Source organism: Crocodylus siamensis, chromosome 1 (assembly GCF_052110815.1).
Source record: "Crocodylus siamensis isolate JL-2025a chromosome 1, ASM5211081v1, whole genome shotgun sequence".
Classification (NCBI taxonomy): Eukaryota; Metazoa; Chordata; order Crocodylia; family Crocodylidae; genus Crocodylus; species Crocodylus siamensis.
Window position 1 is genome coordinate 153178819 of NC_143395.1, and position 20114 is coordinate 153198932.

General features: G+C 46.8%; 1 protein-coding gene across 1 annotated transcript; it reads right to left on the reverse strand.

Annotated features, from left to right (window-relative positions):
• Positions 1-1642: 1642 nt before the first annotated feature.
• LOC149873500 (epoxide hydrolase 1-like) lies at positions 1643-17984 on the reverse strand. Its single transcript, XM_090046165.1, has 9 exons — positions 17858-17984; positions 13401-13608; positions 11823-12003; positions 10845-11072; positions 8582-8711; positions 6308-6522; positions 3957-4065; positions 3500-3625; positions 1643-1870 (listed from the first exon to the last, which is right to left on the reverse strand). Exons 1-9 carry the CDS (start codon positions 17884-17886, stop codon positions 1669-1671), a joined length of 1428 nt encoding a protein of 475 aa, XP_089902291.1. The 5' UTR covers positions 17887-17984; the 3' UTR covers positions 1643-1668.
• Between the last annotated feature and the right edge of the window lie 2130 nt (positions 17985-20114).

Genomic DNA, 20114 nt, shown 5'->3' on the forward strand with positions numbered 1-20114 from the left:
AGTTAATTCACTTAACACAAAGGTTGATGTTCCAAAGATGGGGGGGGATCATCAACAGCAGTTAATGCCTTCTACCCAGCAGTTGATGTCATCTTTCTGTACTTCAGAAGAGTTTTCTGACCAGTTTCACATGAACCCACTCAGTCTAGGCTCTTAAACTTTCAGACTCAGTATTATGCTGTTTGATCTAACTGGTGAGAAAACGGAAGTAGGGCAGCAAGATGACATAGCAGTGAGCTTCGTGTTCTGAGCTTGGAGTAGTCTGTGTTACTCAAAGGAAAATTTTCCTGCTTTCAGGATTGGTAATGGGACTTGAAAGGAATGTATCCTCTCAGTTCTGCACTGGGGACTTGGATGTAAAACCCATTAAAAAACGGAACTGTAGATCCAAAGTTTAGATCCAAAGTGCTGATAAAGCTGCTCTAATCCCTTGGATAAGGGTGATCCTACCTCTAACTTCAGCTTGTTTCTTTTTTTTTAACATGACTGTCTTCACTGTACTTGGTGAGAGACAGTGGCCTTTCAATGGCAAAGTTGCTCCAGGCCTGTCATTAACAGAAGAGGAGTAGCTTTTTTTCAAATTTGGCTATTTCGGCTATCTGGAACCTGCAGAGGAGAAGTAACCCATCCATATGTGACCCATATCTACCTTGTTTAACACTTTAGAATAGCATAAATATAAGAATAAGCTGGAACAGAGACCTGGACTTGGAAGGTAACTGTGCTCACTCAGTGCTTTCAGCCTAGAGAACAGAAAGTGAAAACAGAAGGCCCTGTGAGTGTCAGCAGTGCACTTTAATAATGGCAGGTTTGTCAGTCATGCCACAACTGCTGTTATACACAGAACAAATGGTGTGCACTGTAATATACAGCAAGATGCCAAACTGACTTGTATGGAGACAGAATTTCTATAAACAAGTTGAAAATCTGCTTTTTGGTGCAGGGCTGCTGAACTGATTGGGGGAATATTCCATTATAATGGGTTACACTGTTTGATCTTTGTGGCAGCTTTTTTTTTTCCATATGATGTTTTGCCTCTGTTCAGGAGGAATGGTTTGGGCACATGCCAGGGTGAGTGAAATCTTCATGTTTGCCTTCCCCACTAACTGCTGAGCCTAGTTTTATGGTGGCACAGCTGGATTCTTTCAAGCTTATCTTTCTTGGATGCTTATCTTGCTGGGATCCTATGACCCCAGCTGACTTCCTGCCCTTTGGGCAGGGGGCTGGACTCGATGATCTCCTGAGGTCCCTTCCAGCCCTAATGTCTATGAAAGCCACACTTAAAAATGAAAAGCATTCAAAGAGTCTTCTATAGATTCTGCTGCACTAGCCTAGAGGAATGGCCAGGAATTTTTCCTTAAACAAAACAATATTATTGCATCAAACTGCTTGCATTCCTTGCTGTAACTGAAGTTCAAATACATGGGAATTTCCCCAGTAAAATGCTCCTAGAATGAAATAGGACAACATACATTAGAGGAAACTTTATTTATGTAAAAAAAAAAAAAAAAAGAAAAAAAAAAATCTAGAGCGTTGTTTGAATGAATCTGGCATCTAGCAAAAGTCAAATGAAAGCTTCAATCAAATGAACGGATTGGATAAGGTATAAACAGTGGTGCAATTGTTAGCCCTGTGTGTATTCACACGCCTGTGAATGCTGTCAGTGGCTCACAGACATTCTACCTTTCTCACCAGCTGCTTGATGTCTTCTGCCATTAGCTTTGGTTCCTCAAAAGCAGCAAAATGCCCCCCACGTGGCATGTAAGTGTAAGCGACTATATTCTTGAACTTCTCCTTTGCCCAAGTGCGTGGTGTGTATACAAGCTCCTGAGGAAAGACAGCAAGGCCGGTGGGGACATACACTCCAACCCTAAACAGATTCAAGTGTCTTATTAGCAAGTTATTGAGCAGTTTGGATTTGTTTTGGGGTGAGGCATACAAATACTGCCAGCTGGAACTAAATTAGAAATGCACTGCTCTACATTTCCTGCCATAAGCAATTCTACTGTACTCTTTTGGAAGTGCCTTGTGGCTTCTGAATTTACTATACTGAATGGAAAGGTGGTTCATTTCCTTCAGGCTATGTGGTGCTTCTACTGAAATGGGAACATGGCAGGATTGGAGCAGCAGCATCTTGGTCTTGGAAAGCTTGAGACAAGCTTTAGCTTAGAGCAAGGGTGTTCAAACTGGCCCATGGGCCAGATGTAATCTGCGGAGCTGTACCATCCAGCCTGTGGGGCTCCCCACACGTCAGGAAATTTGGGAGTGGAGGGAGCAGTGGCAATTAATACCGCTGTTGTTCCCTTGCTGCCAAATTCCTGAGCCCTGTGATGGTTTGGAGCCAGGACAGAGACCCTCTTCCCTCTGTGCAGCTGGATTAGGGCTAAGCTGCCTCCTGCCCCACTTTGCATAGCTAGATGGGGCCCTCTCATGGCCACTCTGGGTGCCAGTTTGGGACTTCCAGCCAGATCCAGCCCATGGACAGACCAGGTGCTACCTATTTGGCGTGCTGGGTAAAAAGCACTACTGGCTTAGAGCACTTAAACTAATCTTGATAATTTACTCTGGCAGGAGGCAAAACCCTCTTGTACAACAATTGTTTCCCTGTGCTGCAGACACCCAAGGTGAATCAGGCAGTGGAAGCTGTTTGTCTTCACTTCCATATGCAAACTCCCATATCTCCACACCATGCCACAGACTGCAGTGTAGTTAAAATCTTGGTTGAACTGAATTTCAGGCCCCTATTGGTATTAAATCTAAGCCCCCATCCAAATTACAAGCATTACTTCCATCCTAAAGAAGTCTCCATTTTATCATTGTTCATATTGGTGATAGTTGTTTGAAAGGGATGGCCCTTCTAAACGGTTTCCTTCAGGATAGTCAGCTTTGTGCTCAAGAAGAGGACACCAGTTTGGAATTTGGTGTTAGACTCATCCTATCTTAACTTAAAGTTAAGTGCTTATTACATAATCTGAGACCGATTATTTAGGACACTCTTCCCTGTGTTACCTGATGTAGTTTATCAAACAGTAGGTGGCTCCCTTACTGGTTCAATGAAACTGTTGCCTAAAAAAGGAGAGTCTTCAGACTGTTGGGAAGCTCATGGGAGGTAGCCCCAGACTAAAACCATACCTCCAAGGAAGATGTGAAACTATAGGCCTCTAGTCTGACCATGTTAAATACAAGACTCAGCAAGACATTAACTTCTCCCAAACTGGACATCTATTTCCAGTACCATCCACCTCCAAAAAAAGCTTACTAATCAAACTTTTCTTCTGCTACATGTTGGAACCAAAGAGGAACCACCACCTGGTTAGTGAGAATTTCACTTTAAACTTGGATTATTTTTTTTTTTTTAAAGAGAGGGAAACTCAGCAATTACAATAATGCCACTGCATAAGAATTTGTCTGAAACAGAAGGTGGTTTTGTCCATATTTGTACAGTATTATTTAGTCTGGATTCCAAGGCCTTTACCTCCCCCACCTTTTTTTTTTTTACCTGGCATCTGGAGCAGTGGTGGGATTTGTGGAAACATTCTCCTTGTAGAAACGCATAGAGGGCACAATAGATGAAGTCACCCAATAAATCATCACATTGGTCAAAAGGTCATCCAGAGAGAATTTTCTATAGAGAGATAAGCCAGAGGATCATCATCACTAGCTAAGCTGCTGCTGGTTGCAGTGTTGACTCTGTACCCTGAAAATGGAAAAGCCCCTCTGTTCTCAGATCATCTTCAAGCTGTGAATTAATCAGTGCCCAGTTGGCTTTAGATGGAGCTGGGGAGCATAGAACAGCTGCTCTGCTATCCATTGTATTCTACTAGTCCTGTGTGATATTCCTTTATTTAGATTTGATCTCAGTGGCAGATCTCACCTCCCTGAGCTTATCAAGAGCCTACCTTTTAGTAACATTTCTTCTTTGCTCTAGTCTGCAGGCATGTCACTCATTTTCATACCTTTCCAGACCTCCGTCATCCAGGTCCCGGAATGATTTATCAGTCCAAGTAGAAAACTTCTCCAGAATGTAGGCAGCAAGTGCTACAGGGGAATCATTTAATCCACAGCCTAATTTAGGAAAGCAACAAAACAGCTTTTAGATTCATGTGAGCCTGTCCTACCTCTGCTAAAGCTAAATTGGGTTTCCAAGAAGTCTAAAGTTTCCTAAAGGGATCTAGTGAAGACTTGGGGTACTAGTACTCTTGTGCTTTATCAGTCAGGACAGTTTGGTACTGACAGAGCCTATGTTTTCATTCAGAGACTGTCCCCAGTTTTAATATAGAACCAAGTCAGTCAGTAATAGTTAAGTCATTAAAGGGATTATGTTTTAAGGAAGGCAGGAAGCAGCAACAGCAAGACAGAATTCCCAAACAATCTGAAAGGAAAGATATCCAGGCCCCTTCAGGGTCCTTGGTTACCTTTTATGGAGGTGGGAGAGTGACAAGTTTGTACACTTATCCTTCTTTTACCTCTGGTGTGAATCATAAACTTAGCCTTTCTATAGCAGGTTGCCTCTTCAGAGTGCATGAATGCAAGGAGATGAGTATTACCTACCATTTGCAGGTGCGATAATGGAGGGTGGGAAATAAAGGACTTCTTTACAAAGGGAAATTATTTCGTAGTAAGCAAAGGTATGACTGGGCATGCCTACACATGCCTACATATGGCACCGTTGTTACTGTGCTGTTGTTTAGTACTTCCTTTTGGAAATACTAAAGGAACCGTGTGCCACCAGGCTGTTACTGCACTGTATTTTTGGCCACTATGTCACTAGCAACTTGCTATAGTGAGGGAGCACATTGCTATGGTGACGTAGTGATGGTGTTAGTTTTTGCCAATGGATCCTACAGTTTGTGTAGCACACTAGCTACTCCTCACAGACTTCCTCTGTGGATGCTCTTAGAGTATATCTTTTGTATGAGTTAGCTTCCAACATAGTGGAAAAAGCTGCTTTGCACTTTGCACACTGGCTGCATGTACATGAGACACTGCCTGCAGTACAAATCCTAAATAATTGCACAGTAATCCAAGTTACTGTGCAGTAGCACTGGTGAATGCCTTTTTCATGACTACTGCATGTACAGTAACATTGTGTCACAGTTGTTTCCATGGGATGCTACTGCAAAGTAGTATTGGACTACTGCACAGTCAGTGTCTTGTGTAGACGCACCCACTGAGTATCAACATAAGGAGCTGGTATGGAGTAGGCGGTATGCTGGAAGTTCACACTGACTGACTGGACTATAATTTCACTGCGTAATCAAGTGCTGTGTAATTTGTCCAAGATAATATCATAAATCAAAGGGAGAGCTTGAGCAGTACTTTAGAGGTCTTGGCACCTAATCCTTTGTTCAGTCAACTAGGATACGCTGCTCTTTAAATATATTAAACATTTGTTCAACTGTAATAGTTCCCATAGTCTATGTACATTTATTGCTGTACTTGCATATTGCATGCATCCACCCAAAAATTAGCCATCTCAAATTAGGGTGTGTGTGTGTTAAGTGAGGAGTCTGATTTCTGTGCTGGAATGGAGGCATGGGGACAATGAACTGGTTGTTGGGAGCTATGCTCCCTTGGAGGTATCACTCACCCTTCCCCAATATTGCAGCAGCTGTGACAGTGTTAAATCTTGAGCTGTGGAGCTGTAAGGAGAGGATGAGTAATACTGGGCCATTAGGGGGCAGCAATAAGCTGCTTATTTCTCCATGGTTTACTGCTCCAGGGAAGCTCCTAGGTATGTACTTGTGCCTGGACCACAGCACATTGAACCAGGTCAGAGCAGTTGCAGCTGGCAGGGGGCTCTGTGGGATCAGCCTGCCAGCCCAGGGCTGCTCTGACCAGGCTCAAAGTGCTGCAGAGGGGCTGGCTGAGGCATGAGGGTGCTCCAGCATGGGGTTACCTGGCAGACAGCCCTGACACTGAAGTACCCTCGTGCCCCAACCATTCTTGCCAGTGCCTACACATGCTGCTGTGCACAAAAAAAATTCTTCAGCAGGGTGGGACTTGTAAATGCCAGTTTATTAGTTTCATGCACCCTGATAGAGGCATGTGTAGACGCTGAAACATTTACTGCACAGTTAATTAGCCAACTGTGCAGTAAGTGTCCTGTATACGTGTCCACCGAAGAGAAGACTCCATCCCTCCTGTGTGCAGCCAGCACTCAGCTATGGTGAGCCCGTGCTGTGGCAGGTAAGCATCTGGACAAATTTATTTTTTCATTCTACCTTCCCAAAATAAGGTGCTTGGCTTACATGGTGGGATGTAGAAGGTAAGGGAGTATGGTATATGGGCCACATGGAGGTGTTACCTGCTGTGTCTGGCTTTGTAGCCTGGATGTGCAAGTAGCCAGTCTCTCGTAAGAGTTCATACACATTTTTTTCCAAGTATGGGAATAAGCGGCGGGAATCTTCCCTGGTCAGGCCTACGAGCCATGGTACATAGGCCCCAAGGATCAAAGACACCAGTTTCCCTAAACCGCTTGAGCTTATGAAGACCATGTTCAGGTGGAGTCCTTTCACTTGCCTGCAAACAACAATGTTAAGGAACATAATAAGTAGCACCAATATTAGGTTGATGCTAATTAAGAACAAAAGAGATCCTGTTTCTGTGGCCTCTTTGGAAGTTAGAGCTCTGCATGTGGCAGCAACACTGCACCGGGCCACATTGAACTTCCCAAAGATGTCTCTTTTTCACTGGAGGCAGCTCTTCAAGTACATATATTCCCAACTTTCTCACATGAAGATAGGTGCCAGATGTAGACTAGGCCTGGTGCAGCTGATACACCATTGCTGCTGTACCAACAGGAGGATGCATGAATGGCAACAGTCTTTGGCTCCCATGAGACTTGGCTGGCTCAGCTATCACTGTGGAGCCTTTCTGCCTTATTCTGAGACTATAATAACCACTCCACTGTGTACTTGCTGAGAAGCCTAACCTAGCCTACCCATGGCAATGAGGCTTGTTTTCAGGCCATCTTGGATGCCAGGTGGACTTCACACAGTCCTAAAATGCAATGACTTGAGATTCTTCAGGGCCTTTTGTCCTGATGTGGCCTGCTTATATCTAGGGAATGGAGTGCACACTTCACTACATCTCATTATCTAGCTTTTAAAATCATTTTCTAAGACCAACCTATTTCTCTGTTAGCAACTATGTCCTAAGCCTGTCTTTTAGACAAATAAGAGATTTATGCCTCGGGCTACAGTTCAGCTTCTTGATAGTTCCCCAGCCATTTCTGAATTTCCTCACTTCCTTTACTTCCTTATTTGGATTAGAGATTAAACCTGATTCTGCCTCAGGGCTGCTCTGGACAATACAGTAGAGGGGTGGCAGTTCATACACTTAAGACAAACCTGGGAGTTTGAAGAAATTAGATGCTACTGAAATAGAAAAGCCTGAGAAAATAGTTGATATCATTGAAGGGAGAATGACTGACTAAACATGAATGCAAAAGAACTTAAGATGTGCAGGAAGCACAGAAATGGAATGGAAGATGTAGGATATGGATAAAGAGCAAACTGGCCTGAAGGAGAAGAGTGCTAGATAAACCAAACTGGAGTTGCAATACAATGTGAGTATTAGTGGTTTGCTCTCCTGGTTTGTCATTGCTGGTGTATGCTACATGCCTTTGGGGTGTAGACACAACTCACATGTTGCTCTTGCTATGACCAGCATATGCTTAAAAACAGTCCCCTAGTGTTTGGGTGCCAAATCTTATCTGCTCACAAACCAGGCCACCAAGTTAATGGACATTTTTGAAAAAGGACATTCAGCGATTCTCAACCAGGGTGAAGAAAATCCTGGGGTGCCATGGGTATTAAGTGGCTCAGGAAGCATGTTCCTGCTCTATCTCAAGGGACTGTTTTGCCACCTGCTTTAGAATCCAGACCACTGTCTAGCAGGGATCGAGAAGGATCAAGAGAAATATTGTCAATATCCTCCTGACTTGTGCTCAACTTGAAGCTATAAAAATAGTTTCTGGGCTGGCGCCGCACAGCTCACTCAGCAGAAGTGTGAGGACTGTTAGTGTCTATCAAATGAAGAAGATGGCAACTATCTGATTCTTTAATACAGGGATGCAGCTTGAAGAAGCTACAGCATGTATTGTATCATAATGCTCCATCAGAATAGCCTGTCTGATTGCTGGGTTGGGTAATTACTAACCAGCATGGACCTCACCTCGGTGGTTAACGACTACATGATTAGCAGCCACACACTGATCACCACTGTTGCCTATGCGACTTTTTCATTCCAAGCACCCAAAAGTCAGGAAGCAAGGCTCTAAAGCCATGAGGTTATTTAATACAAAAAAGCAAGCCAATAGATTTGGGGCTCTGTTTCAATAGCTGTTTGGTTTCTGAGCCATGAAGGTGAGAAATGTTACCTCTCGCATTAAAATTCTGCTCTTGAGTCTCATGAGTCCCAGGGCTGGGAAGCAAATTCTCAGTGCTGTAAGATTCAGGAAGAGATTGACAGCACTATGTACTGGGTGATCAGGGAGCCAGAATACCCAGCTGTCCCTCCCCATCCTGCTAGCTCACTTTGGCCTCTTGCTGTCCCACCCCACTCCTTGTTAACTCACTTTGCTTGCATTTGAGCCATGTTTGTGGTGATCCGGGAGCCCCAATCTCCCCCCTGGACATAGAACTCCTTGAAGCCCAGCCTTTCCATCAGCTTGTGAAATATCCGGGCAGCAGCCAGAGTGTCAAAGCCTGCGCATAAGGAGAAACATTTCATTACAAACCTATTTTTCCTACATTACCTTCTACAGCCAGGCATCACTAATACCAAGGGGACGTGTTTGGGCCCTGAACAACCACACAAGTACCCTTGTTCTTTCCTGGGGGTAGCTGCATGCAGTACATGGCTACTACTGTACCTACACACTAGTAGGTTGTCAGGGAGCTGGTAATAAGTTAACCTATGGAAGTGATTCTCCAGCAGGGTGCTTTGAGGTTCTTTTAAGAGTGCTGTGGGGTGTTATGCAATGTTAGCCCTGTTAAGCACACAAACATGATTCATAAGATAAACACAGAGATTTCAAACAAGAACCCATAATGTCTGGACATAGACCAGAGGAAACCTATCCTGGTCCAATTTATGCTGTTAGAGTTTTACCCTCATCTTTTCCAGGGTACTTCTGTACTCTATTGTGTGAAGTTAGCCCAGTTTAGGAGGTTGTCTCATCTGTTTTCTACATTTTCACATGAGTGTGATGCTGATTACACTGATGTAAATGTCGTATCGGTCCAGGCCCTTTGTGTTCTGTTGAGTGATCCTGAGGCTAACATCTGACAATGGTGCTCTGTTACCCTTTGCTAATGAGAAGCATCAGGGAGGGATGCAGAAGCACTGTGGGAAGCATAGGGAATGGGGAGGGTGACTTGCCTCCCTACTAACCCTGCAATCCAAATTTCCACAGCTGAGTCCAGAGTCTGGTGACCTCAGCCCTGTGGACATTTCCAATATCACTGCAAGGAGCATCTGTCAGAGACCAGCTAACTAAATGTGTTTGGCAGATGGAGCTGACCCTTTATAACAAAGCAGCTGGCAGAACCTGGAGATATAAAAGCCAACAAATGAGACTTCATTGGACTCACTGCAGTTTCCTCTGCGGTAAAAGACACTGTGGGCACCAGGGAACTGGAAAGGAGGAGACAACATCTGCTTTACTCCTTAGCAGAGAGACAATAGCTTGTATGTGCTGGTCTCTTGGATCAACATTGTTAGTAAATACTGTAGGCCTGCCTAGTGCTTTTCTGCATGCAGTGCAAGACACAGACTTTGCTCTGTAGCCTTTTCACCTTGTTCTTCTGCTGCAGATCATCCAAATTCATTTTTCTCTGCATACCTCCATCTGCTCCCCTCAAATCCCTCCACTGGCTCTCACTCTCCCGCCCCAAGTTCATGTCCTTGGTCTTTCTCTTTAAGGCTCTTCCCAGTCTCCATTCCACCCCGTTCTCTGCTTCTTTGGCCTGTTTCACTCATCTCTGCATCATCCTTCAGGCCATCATCTCAGTGTGCAAGAACCTTGCTGATAACCCTCACCCAGCGTCCTTCCTCATTTCTTCCAAAGGCCACTGGGAAATTACCTGTTCCTTGACATGCCCCTGCTGCAAGTACAGAGATTGAGCAGATTCAGTTAGCTGAATTAGTCTGAAATCAGGCAGAGGGCAGAGTAGAGAGGCATTTTATAGACTAACTGAATCAGAGATGCATAAACTTTTGTGAGCAAGAGCTTACTTCATCAGATGCTAATCGATCATGAAAACTCATGCATCTCTGATTCAGTTAGTTTATAAGGTGCTTCACTACCCTGCCTTCTGCCTAACTACAGATATTGCCTTGCCTATGTTCTATTGCACACCTGTCCCTCTGGGAAGGGATTCTGGTGTGTTTTTATGCCACTGTACAGCACTGTTTTCACCCCTGTCCTGCATGAAGAAGTATGTTGATGCAGCAAGAGAAATGCTGACTTGGGGTGGGGGAGGTTAATAAGCTATGGAGCCTTTCACCAGGGCAATGATTATCTGGCTCAAGGAACTGGGAACAGACACAAAGCCTTTCACTTTCAAGGCATTTAGTTTTTTGTGAAAAATGAACTGAAAACTTGCCAGTGGACCCATGTTGACTATGTGAACACCATCATAGATACGTTCAGATCCTCAAATTCATTAGTGAATTTACAGGATGAAATTCACTTCATTAAAGGAGCAACAGGTGTCTGGCCCATTAAAGGAACAACTGCCGAAGTTCAGGAACAAGCCCATAGCCAGAGTGTTCCTGGGGTATCTCTGAGGTGCCCTGGGATTCTAATGACTTTTCTGCTCCTGCTCATTACTCACCTCGTTGGTGAGGTGCCTCAGAGAAGCCATAACCAGGGATGGATGGGCAGATGACCTCAAACACCACGTCCTCATTCAGGCCATGTCTGGCTGGGTCAGTGAGCAGTGGGATGATCTTATAGAACTCAAAGAAGGATCCAGGCCAGCCATGCACCATCAGCAAGGGTCGGACTATCTGACCCCTGGGGACATGCAGGGGTTTCACATGGATGAAGTGTATGTCGATCCCTGTCAGAAACCCAAGACAAGCTGGTTAATATTCCACATGCTTCTCAGATCCTGACTTGGACCCTGAAGGTAGAAGGCAAATTCTTAGCCAGTATTTGCAGCAAAGCCATGCAGAAAGACCCAGAGGGTGGGAACTGCACAGTTGGAGCTAAGAGAGGATGCCACACATTGCTGTGGGTTTATGTTAGCCCTTTTGAGGGTGAGCGATAAGGCTGCAGCCAATGAGGCTTATATCCCAGCATGAAAAGGTCATCTTGACTTCATGACCATGAGGGCTGCGAGCCTGGGGGAACAATGGATGTCTCCTTTGCTATATCTAAGTACAATGCTGAGTTCTGCAATGGAGGAAGCTGCTAGGTCTCAGATTCTAGTACAGGGGTGAGCAATTATTTTGGGCAGAGGGCCGCTTACTGAGTTTTGGCAAGCCATCGAGGGCCTCATGATAGGCAGCCCAGGGCAGATAAATACAAATTTAGAAAATTAATTAGGTGCCCCATGGGCTGGATAGAATGGCCTGGTGGGCCACATCCAGCCCCTGGGCTGCATTTTGCTCACCCCTGTTCTAGTGACTCCTTGTCTTAAAAGTGCCTTTCACAGAGGAGGGCAGGTGGAGAAGAAGGGGTGAGGAGAATGGGGGAGCACTATACAAAAGTGAGGAGAAAAAGAAACAGAGGGGGTAACTCATGAGTGAGGGGAAGGACACCTTGGGGAAATGAATGGAACATTCAGAGGTTAAGGAGCCTCATGTACCTTCAATGGTAGTTTTGAAATGTGGATATTGGTTCAAAATTTCCACTTGTTTCTGCCAGTTAAACTGGTTCCTCCAGTAGGCAACAACTCGCCGCAGGTAGGTGGTATTGAATCCATACTGGAAGGCAGTCCCCTCCAGTGGGGGCGTGTAGCGGGCCCTGTCCAGGCGCTCGTGCAGGTCCTGCAGAGGAAGAGTTCTGTTGTGGGCCATAAGATGCTGGCAGAATACATCACATGCCAGGTCTTCCAGCTGCTCTGCTTTCTATGCTGCTATGTAATGGCCTAAAGGGCACCGTCTAGGCAGCCACATCACAGAGGACCTCCTGAATTATGATCCCAGTGAAAATGTGTTTTACATATGTTACCAGTTAAAGCAGGGAATGGTTGGCAGGAGCCCCTAGGTTCTATTCCTGGCTTGAATGCTGACAGTACACAATCATGGGCAAATCATTTTCCCATTCTGTGCCTAGGTTTCCTTTTCTGTGCAAAGAGGGTGGTATTTCACTATCACCCACATTTCATCTTCTCTTTTTATCAGGCTGCTGCACTCAGAACACGCTTACACCCTAATGGCAGTGTGCCCCAGCTGTGACATTACCAAACATTCCCTGCCCTACCCCAATCCCCCTTGGAGGCTCCAAACCTGGAAGCACGCTAGGCAAGATGCTGTGTGTCCTTCTGTGACTACTCTGTCTCCAACATGCTTTCCAGCAGCTGCTGGGAATGAGCCCAGGTCAGTCCCATCAGTGTATTTCCAGGTTTGGAGCATGTGAGTGAGTCAGAGGGCAAAGTGTACTCAGGGCTATCCCAGATGGGACATATTGCTGCCCTGGTGGAGATGCACCTTAATGAAAACATAGGCCTCTCTTCATGCATAGTGCACAAGGGGCATGGAAGCCCAGCTTGCCCAAATCTGAATGCCTCACTGCTGCTCTGGAGGGACAGCCCCTAAAGGCAGAAAGCTAAGGCCAGTCTCTGGGGCCCAATATGCTTTTAGTGTCTCTGCTCAGGCTGTGAACAATAGAGATAATGGGTGGCAGATGAAGAGCGGTTTTGTGATCTGGTCTCACAAGCTGCCCACTCACAGCAAATGATAACAGCTTTTAGTCACTACTGGCTGGGATGAGTGGAACTGGTGACTGAAGAGGTGCAAGTCTCTGAAGCTCAACCCCAGTTACCTGAGCTGTCCTTTACTAGAGAATTAGATTTAGGGTCAGATATGAACTGTACTTTCTTTTTCCCAGTTCTGCTGACTGTTGGTCCTGACTTATACCACCCACTGCTATTCCAGTGCCAGGATTCCAAATTTAGCCCTACAGTTGCCTTTAATCCTGTCCTACAGTCCTCACTCTTGATAAACCACCACTAGCCTGGGATCCAGCTAACTCAGTCAATCTGTGATCCAATATGGACTGGAACTCATTTCTTTTTCCAGCCCAGTGTTTCTGTGTGCATTGGGATGTCAGCTTGAAGCAGACAGATGGACGGAGTGATCAGCAATACACTGCTGATTTCTAGGCCCCCATGCTTCTTCTTTTTGGATACCTTTCCCAGCGCCCTGTATCCCAGCCCTGATACCTGGATTTCCCTGTCCGAGGTTTCAATTCGGAAAGGTCGGATGCTCTCATCTTCTTTTTCTTCTGGGGGCCTCTCACCTGAACCCCACCATCCATCTCCCACCTCTAAGGTCTTGATTTTCCGTTGAGACAGGAGCCAACAAGTCAGGAGCCCTCCAGCTCCCAGAGCTGTGGATACCACAATCACACCCTGCGGATATTCAAAGGACCTAGAAAGACACAAAGATGATCGTATTTAGTAACCAAAGATCCAGGACACTAGACTACTCCAATGCCTTCAGGACAGTGATATCCAAACTTTTGTCCCCATGGGCAAGGTAAGCAGTGTTGAGCTGGTCTACAGGCTGGATCTCATGTGGAGTCAGTACGTGAGGTTGGGTTCCAACCACCAGATCTTCCCTTGCACCATCTGGATCCAGATCTAGCCTTGCACTCAGGGTTTGAATTATGGGGGAGCTTGGGGTGGGAGGGCTGAGCCCCTCCATAAAGGACGAGAGCTCCCATTAAGAAACAAGAGCCCCACTGTGGGCTGGTCAGCACCCCTTTCCTCCCCCTCTTCTCCAACAGCCCAGAGGTCATGTGCCATGGTGCACAGTCCCTGGCCCACCCTGTGCCTTTCTAAGCAGCCCAGGTGGCGGTCGTGGTGGCTCTTACTGGTTGCCACTGCTGCTGGGCTCAGCCCCATTGTACTGGCGGGGACTCATGCACACAGCCCCGATCCCGGCCAATATTTTTTGCAGACCCCCACAAGAGTCGAAGTGTAATCTGAACCCTGCCTTGCACTGCCCAGATCTGGCCTCATGCCACTCAGTTTGGGACCTGTGTGCCCAGATCTTGCCTCACCCTGTCTGGATTGGGCTTCAGGCACCCAGATTCTGCTTCACTCTGTCCAGATCAGGCCCTGTGCCACCAGATCCTACCTTGCTCCACCTGGATGGGGCTCTGCACACCCAACTCTTGCCTCACACTGCCCAGATTAGTTTCTGCATGCACAGATTCCACCTTGCACCACTTTCCATCACTATAACCCATGTGTCTAGTCTAGTGTGCAGGGTCACACTATCTGCCTATAGGGCTCTCTAGGGGTGTGGAAATTTGGCAACTGGGGAGTAGCAATTAATGCTGACATTGCTTCCCTATCAACAATTTTTTGGCCCCATGAGGAGCCTTATAGGCTGGACAATCCAATACTGAAGGCTGGATCTGGCCCATGGGGTTGGGGTTGAGCACCCTTCCTACACCCATATAGTATGGGTTTGGGAGGCAATGTACACTCATGAAGCCAACAAGGGTTATGGATTTCCAGCACCTTTGAAAATCAAGTCTAAGATTGTATCCCCAGTTTAGGGATACAAAACTTGGGGAGGTACAGAACTTGGGGTACACAGGATAAATGACTACATACAAAAAAGGCCAAAGTATTTAATGTCTTTTTTACTTCAGTCTTCACAAATAGAGGCAGCTACCACATGACCACAGCAGTTAGCAGCAATGATAAGGGAGGAGACAAACATCTTAGAATAGTGAAAGTACAGATTAGGGATTATTTAAGAAAGTAGATCCTTTCAAGTCAGCAAAGCCTGATGGGATATACCCTCGAGTACTGAAGGAATAAGACGAGATAATTTCAGAGCCATTGGCTATCCTTTTAGAGAACTTGTGGAGGGTGAAAGAAGTCCCAGTTGGTTGGAAAAGGGCAAACATAGTACCCATCTTTAAGAAAGGGAAAAAGGAGGATCTGGGGAATTACAGACCCAGTCAGTCTCACCTCCACTTCGGAGGAATGCCTGAAAGAACTAGAGTTATCTAGTCTGAAGAAGAGAAAACTGAAGAGACATCTGATAGCCATCTTCAAATACTTGAAGGGTGATTATAGAGAGGATGGCAATAGGCTTTTCTCTGTAGTTACAGGGGACAGGACTAGAAGCAACAGCTTCAAGCTGCAGCAGGGGAAATGTAAATTGGAGATTAAGAGGAACTTTACGACTATGATGGTGGTTAAGCACTGGAACAGGCTATGTAGAGAAGCTGTAGAGTCTCCATCCCTGGAAATTCTCAAGAGCAGGTTAGGCAGATCATCTGTCCTGCCTTGAGCCAGGGGCTGAACTAGATGATATCATGATGGCCCTTCCAGCCCTATTTTCCTTTGATCCTATGACCTGCCTATGTTGGTTTTAGAGTCAGGTTAGGTTGCAGTTGGATTAAGAACATAGGCCCCAAGTTTACCCTGGATTTAAAATGACCTCCAATAATTAGACTCTATACATGGAAAATCTATAAAATTTGTTATAATCTAATTATTGGGGGATCATCTTTAATTTGCCCCCCACTGCTCCAGGGGGGCAGGCAGTGGAGGGGAGCAGGTGGTGTGGGGAGGTCAGGCAGTTTGTCCTTTGCTGCCTGCACCACCACCCATTTGCCCCCTTGCTGCCTGCCTCCCCATAGCCTCTGGACCCTCCCTTTCCCATCTTCCCTTCCCCCCACAGCCTTTGGTCCCTGCCTGCTCCTCTTCCACCACCAGGTGCAGCAGGAAGGGAGGAGAAGCTGATAGGGGAAGAGATGGTGGTGGGGAAGAGGCTGTAGAGGGGAGGAGCAGGAGGGGGGTTCAGGAGTAGTGGGGGGCAGGCAGCAGTTAAAACTCTGGCCCCAGCCCTGGGTCAGGGCTGGAGCTGGAGCCGTGGCAGCTGCCTGTCACCGATCCCCCAGCTGCATTGTACTCTATTGCAAGATGAGGGGCTTTCCCCCCAGGTTAAATGAGGGAAAAAACTCATCTTGGAAACTATTAAAAAGTGTAAATAAGAACTGAGCTGAACACTAGCACCTGGAAGGAAGTGTCCAAGAGCCACAGTCCTTCCTCTGACAGCTCTCCAATACACCATCAAGGGATAATGCCCATTAGCAATATGTGGTTTAAAGAACTGAGATCCTTACCAGGGATCCTGGTTTTCTCCAATTTAAAAAAAATCCCCAATTTTCAGTTAAAAAAGTAACTCCAAATCTAAACTTTTTCATGATTAAAATGAAACATCTATCTATCTAAAGTGGTGTTTCATTTAAATCATGGGAAAATGTGGATTTTGGGTTACTTTTTTACCTGAAATTTTAAATCAGAGAAAACCAGGATCCCTGATCATCACATGCCTGTTTACTGGTCATGGAGCTCTCCTGGCTCCACTTTGTGAAAGCTCTCAGCCCGGTATCCTCAACAACAGAGAAGAGTATCAGTACAGGCCAGGGAACTGACCCAGGGGACACTGGGAGGCCCAGTGTTCGGGTGTACATTAATGTGGAATTGCCATGAAGAACAGTCATGACTTTGCATGTCAGTCAGAATGGAGGTGGGGAGTAAACAGGCAGCTTACGCAACAGTCAGAATTGAGGTGGGGAGTGAAGTCCAAGAGGGCAGTTGGAGCTGCCAGCATTGCAGTATATCCCAGACAGGACTGTTTTCAACCCTGGAAGAAGCCAGCAGTCCAAGAGCCAGCTCCACTTGGCAGGGGTTCCCTCATGGTTTCCCCACAGCCTCAAGCACTGGATCTGGGTCCCAATTTTCCTACAGGACCAGCACATCCATTTTGATCAGGTGCCCGACGTCCTCCTAGGCTGTTGCCTCCAGGCTCCCTACTGCATGACAGCAGTCCTGTATTAGACTGCAACCTTGTGCTGCAAATGTGGGCTCTCTCAGGAAATGCCATAATCCTGGCAGGTTCTAGCAAGCTATGCACCCGTACTTCAGGTGAGCAGTCTGACATTTAGCACACAGTCCTTCCCCTTCAAGCCCTGCCTCCCGGCTCCCCCCATACTAGCTGTGAAGAGAGTGACTACATGTGAGGAGACAGTGAGTGAATGTTCCTGGTTGCCCAGAGGAGTGTGATGGACTGCCCTGTGCCTGAGCCTGGGCGGCCACAACAAAACAGAAGCCATCACCACAAAGCAGTTCCCATCTCACCCACCAGCTCTGGAGGCCCCTGTGGCTAAAACTTCAGCAGCATCCCCTGCCAGAGCCCTACAGCTGGGTACTGAAAGCTCTGCCTGCCAAGGGGGAACAGGAAGCCTGTGTCTCTGCCTTTCCCCAGCAACTTGGAGGCTCAGCAGCTTATGCAACGGGCACCCAAATGTTTGTGCCAGATGCCTGATAGGGTTTCCTGAGAAGCACAGAATATTGCAGCAGGGCACCATGCTGATTTGACACTGAACAGCCTTAATCCTGCTGCTAACCCACCTCAGGCAGCCCCTTGGCTTAGCCCTTTAGTTGAGCCCAGCCTCCTGCGTAATCACATCCAAGGGAGCCATTCCCTGCCAAAGGGACACAATGGCAGCTCTAGTGAGCGCTCCCCAGCAGTGTAATCAGTGCTGGCAGCTCTGTCTCACTCCCCTGTTGGACTTTTCTCCCTGCCTGAGTCCAGCTGACATGGCACCTGCTCCCCAAAGGGCTCTCCTGCACCCTTCTGCACTCACCGGATGCTCTGAAGGATTTGCTGCCACATTTCAGTTCAGCTCAGCCCAAACGTGACACTGGACCAAGAAACACAGATTGCTGCTGCCTCCTTCCTTCCGCTTCCTCCATAACATGGCAAACTGTCATCTCATCGTGCCACCTGCTGCCTAAGCAGGGGATCGCAGATGACTTGGCTACCTGGGCACTCTTCAACTCACCTGTGTTTTTGGATCAGATGGAAAAAAAGTGAGACCCTGAGAGAAAATGTTTGCATTTAACTTCAGGGAATTATATGTTGTTTTCCTACTATTGCACTTCCCTTTCAGCTGGGGAAAGGATTCTCCTTCACTTCCTGTCCTAAACTACTAACCAGTGGCCTTCATGCAGAATGGCTGCTGCGTTTCACCCCAGAAGCAGCTGCTTTTCTGCAATGGGAGAAATGTCCCTGTCTTTATGCACTGTGCAAGGTGTTGTAGGATGATCACTACCATCCTTGGCATTCAAGTCCCCATTTTGCTATGGGTTTTGCATTTTCAGGGCTGCCTGTCGTGGCAGTGGCAATGGGAGCAGCAGGGCAGTCCTTTGCATGGTCAGAGTTCAACCAACAGCCCCCCATTATTTCTGGCCACACTTCAGTGTGTTCCTTCATTTATTCACAGAATCAAAATGGATTTCTCCAGCTTCTCAGGGCTTGATGCTTGGTTTCGTAAGAGGGAATAATATTAAGAGGTGTAGTGAGAGGGTCCAGAGGAGGGCCACTTGCATGATTAGGGGGCAGGAGGGCAGGCCTTACGAGGAGAGGCTATGGGACCTGAACCTGTTCAGCCTCCACAAAAGAAGGCTGAGAGGGGATCTGGTGGCCGCCTATAAACTTGCCAGGGGGGACCAGCAGGCAATGGGAGAGTCCCTGTTCCTCTGAGCACTACTGGGGGTAACAAGGAACAACGGGCATAAGTTGACTGACAGTAGATTCAGGCTGGACATCAGAAGGCACTACTTCACAGTTAGGGCAGCTAGGATCTGGAACCAACTTCCAAGGGAAGTGGTGCTCATCCCTACCCTGGGGGTCTTCAAAAGGAGGCTAGACAGCATATGTCATTTGACCCCAGCATCCCTTCCTGCCCATGGCAGGGGGTCAGACTAGATGATCTGCTCAGGTCCCTTCTGACCCTACCAACTATGAAATTATGAATGAGAAGCAATGGGAGGGAAGAACTCAAAACTGTGGGGAGAAGTAGACACACTGGAGGGCAGGGAACAACTACAGACAGACCTGGACAGGTTGGACAAATGGACAGAAAACAACAGAATGCAATTTAACAAGGAGAAATGCAAAGTGCTGCACCTAGGGAGGAAAATGTCCAGCACACCTACTGCCTAGAAAATGACCTGCTTGGCAGCACAAAAGCAGAAAGGGATCTTGGAGTTCTAGTGGACTCCAAGATGAACATGAGTTGTCAGCGTGACGAAGCCATCAGAAAAGCTAACTGCACTTTATCATGCATCAGCAGATGCATGACAAATAGAACCAAGGAGGTGATACTTTCCCTCTGTCGGGTGCTTGTCAGACCACAGTTGGAGTACTGCATGCAGTTTTGAATGCTACACTTCAAGAGGGATGTGGATAACCTGGAGAGGGTCCAGAGAAGGGCCACTCATATGGTTAAGGGCTTGCAGGCCAAGCCCTACGAGGAGAGACTAGGGCACCTGGACCTCTTCAGCCTCCGCAAGAGAAGGTTGAGAGGCAACCTTGTGGCTGCCTATAAATTCATCATGGGGGCGCAGAAGGGAATTGGTGAGGCTCTACTCACCAAGGCACCCCTGGGGGTCACAAGAAATAATGGCCATAAGGTAGACAGCAGATTTAGACTGGACATTAGGAGGAACTTCTTCACAGTTAGAGTGGACAAGGTCTGGAACAGGCTTCCAAGGGAGCTGGTGTTCTCCCCTACCCTGAGGGTCTTCAAGAGGTTAGATAGGCATCTGGCTCAGGTCATTTGAATCCAGCACTCTTTCCTGTCTATGCAGGGGGTCAGACTCGATGATCTATTGAGGTCCCTTCTGACCCTAACATCTATGAATTTATGAATTTGATTCCAGCCTCATGGAAAACAGATAGGGACCCCTGCAAGATGCCCTAATTCGGGTTCAACACACTGTGATTCCCCTGAGGTACAAGAGTGCAAAATGCACCTTACACTGTGAAACGTTACTCAAATATTTCTTATTTGGCAGTCAAGAAAAGGAAGGGTGCTAAACTTCGATGAGAAACTGGCT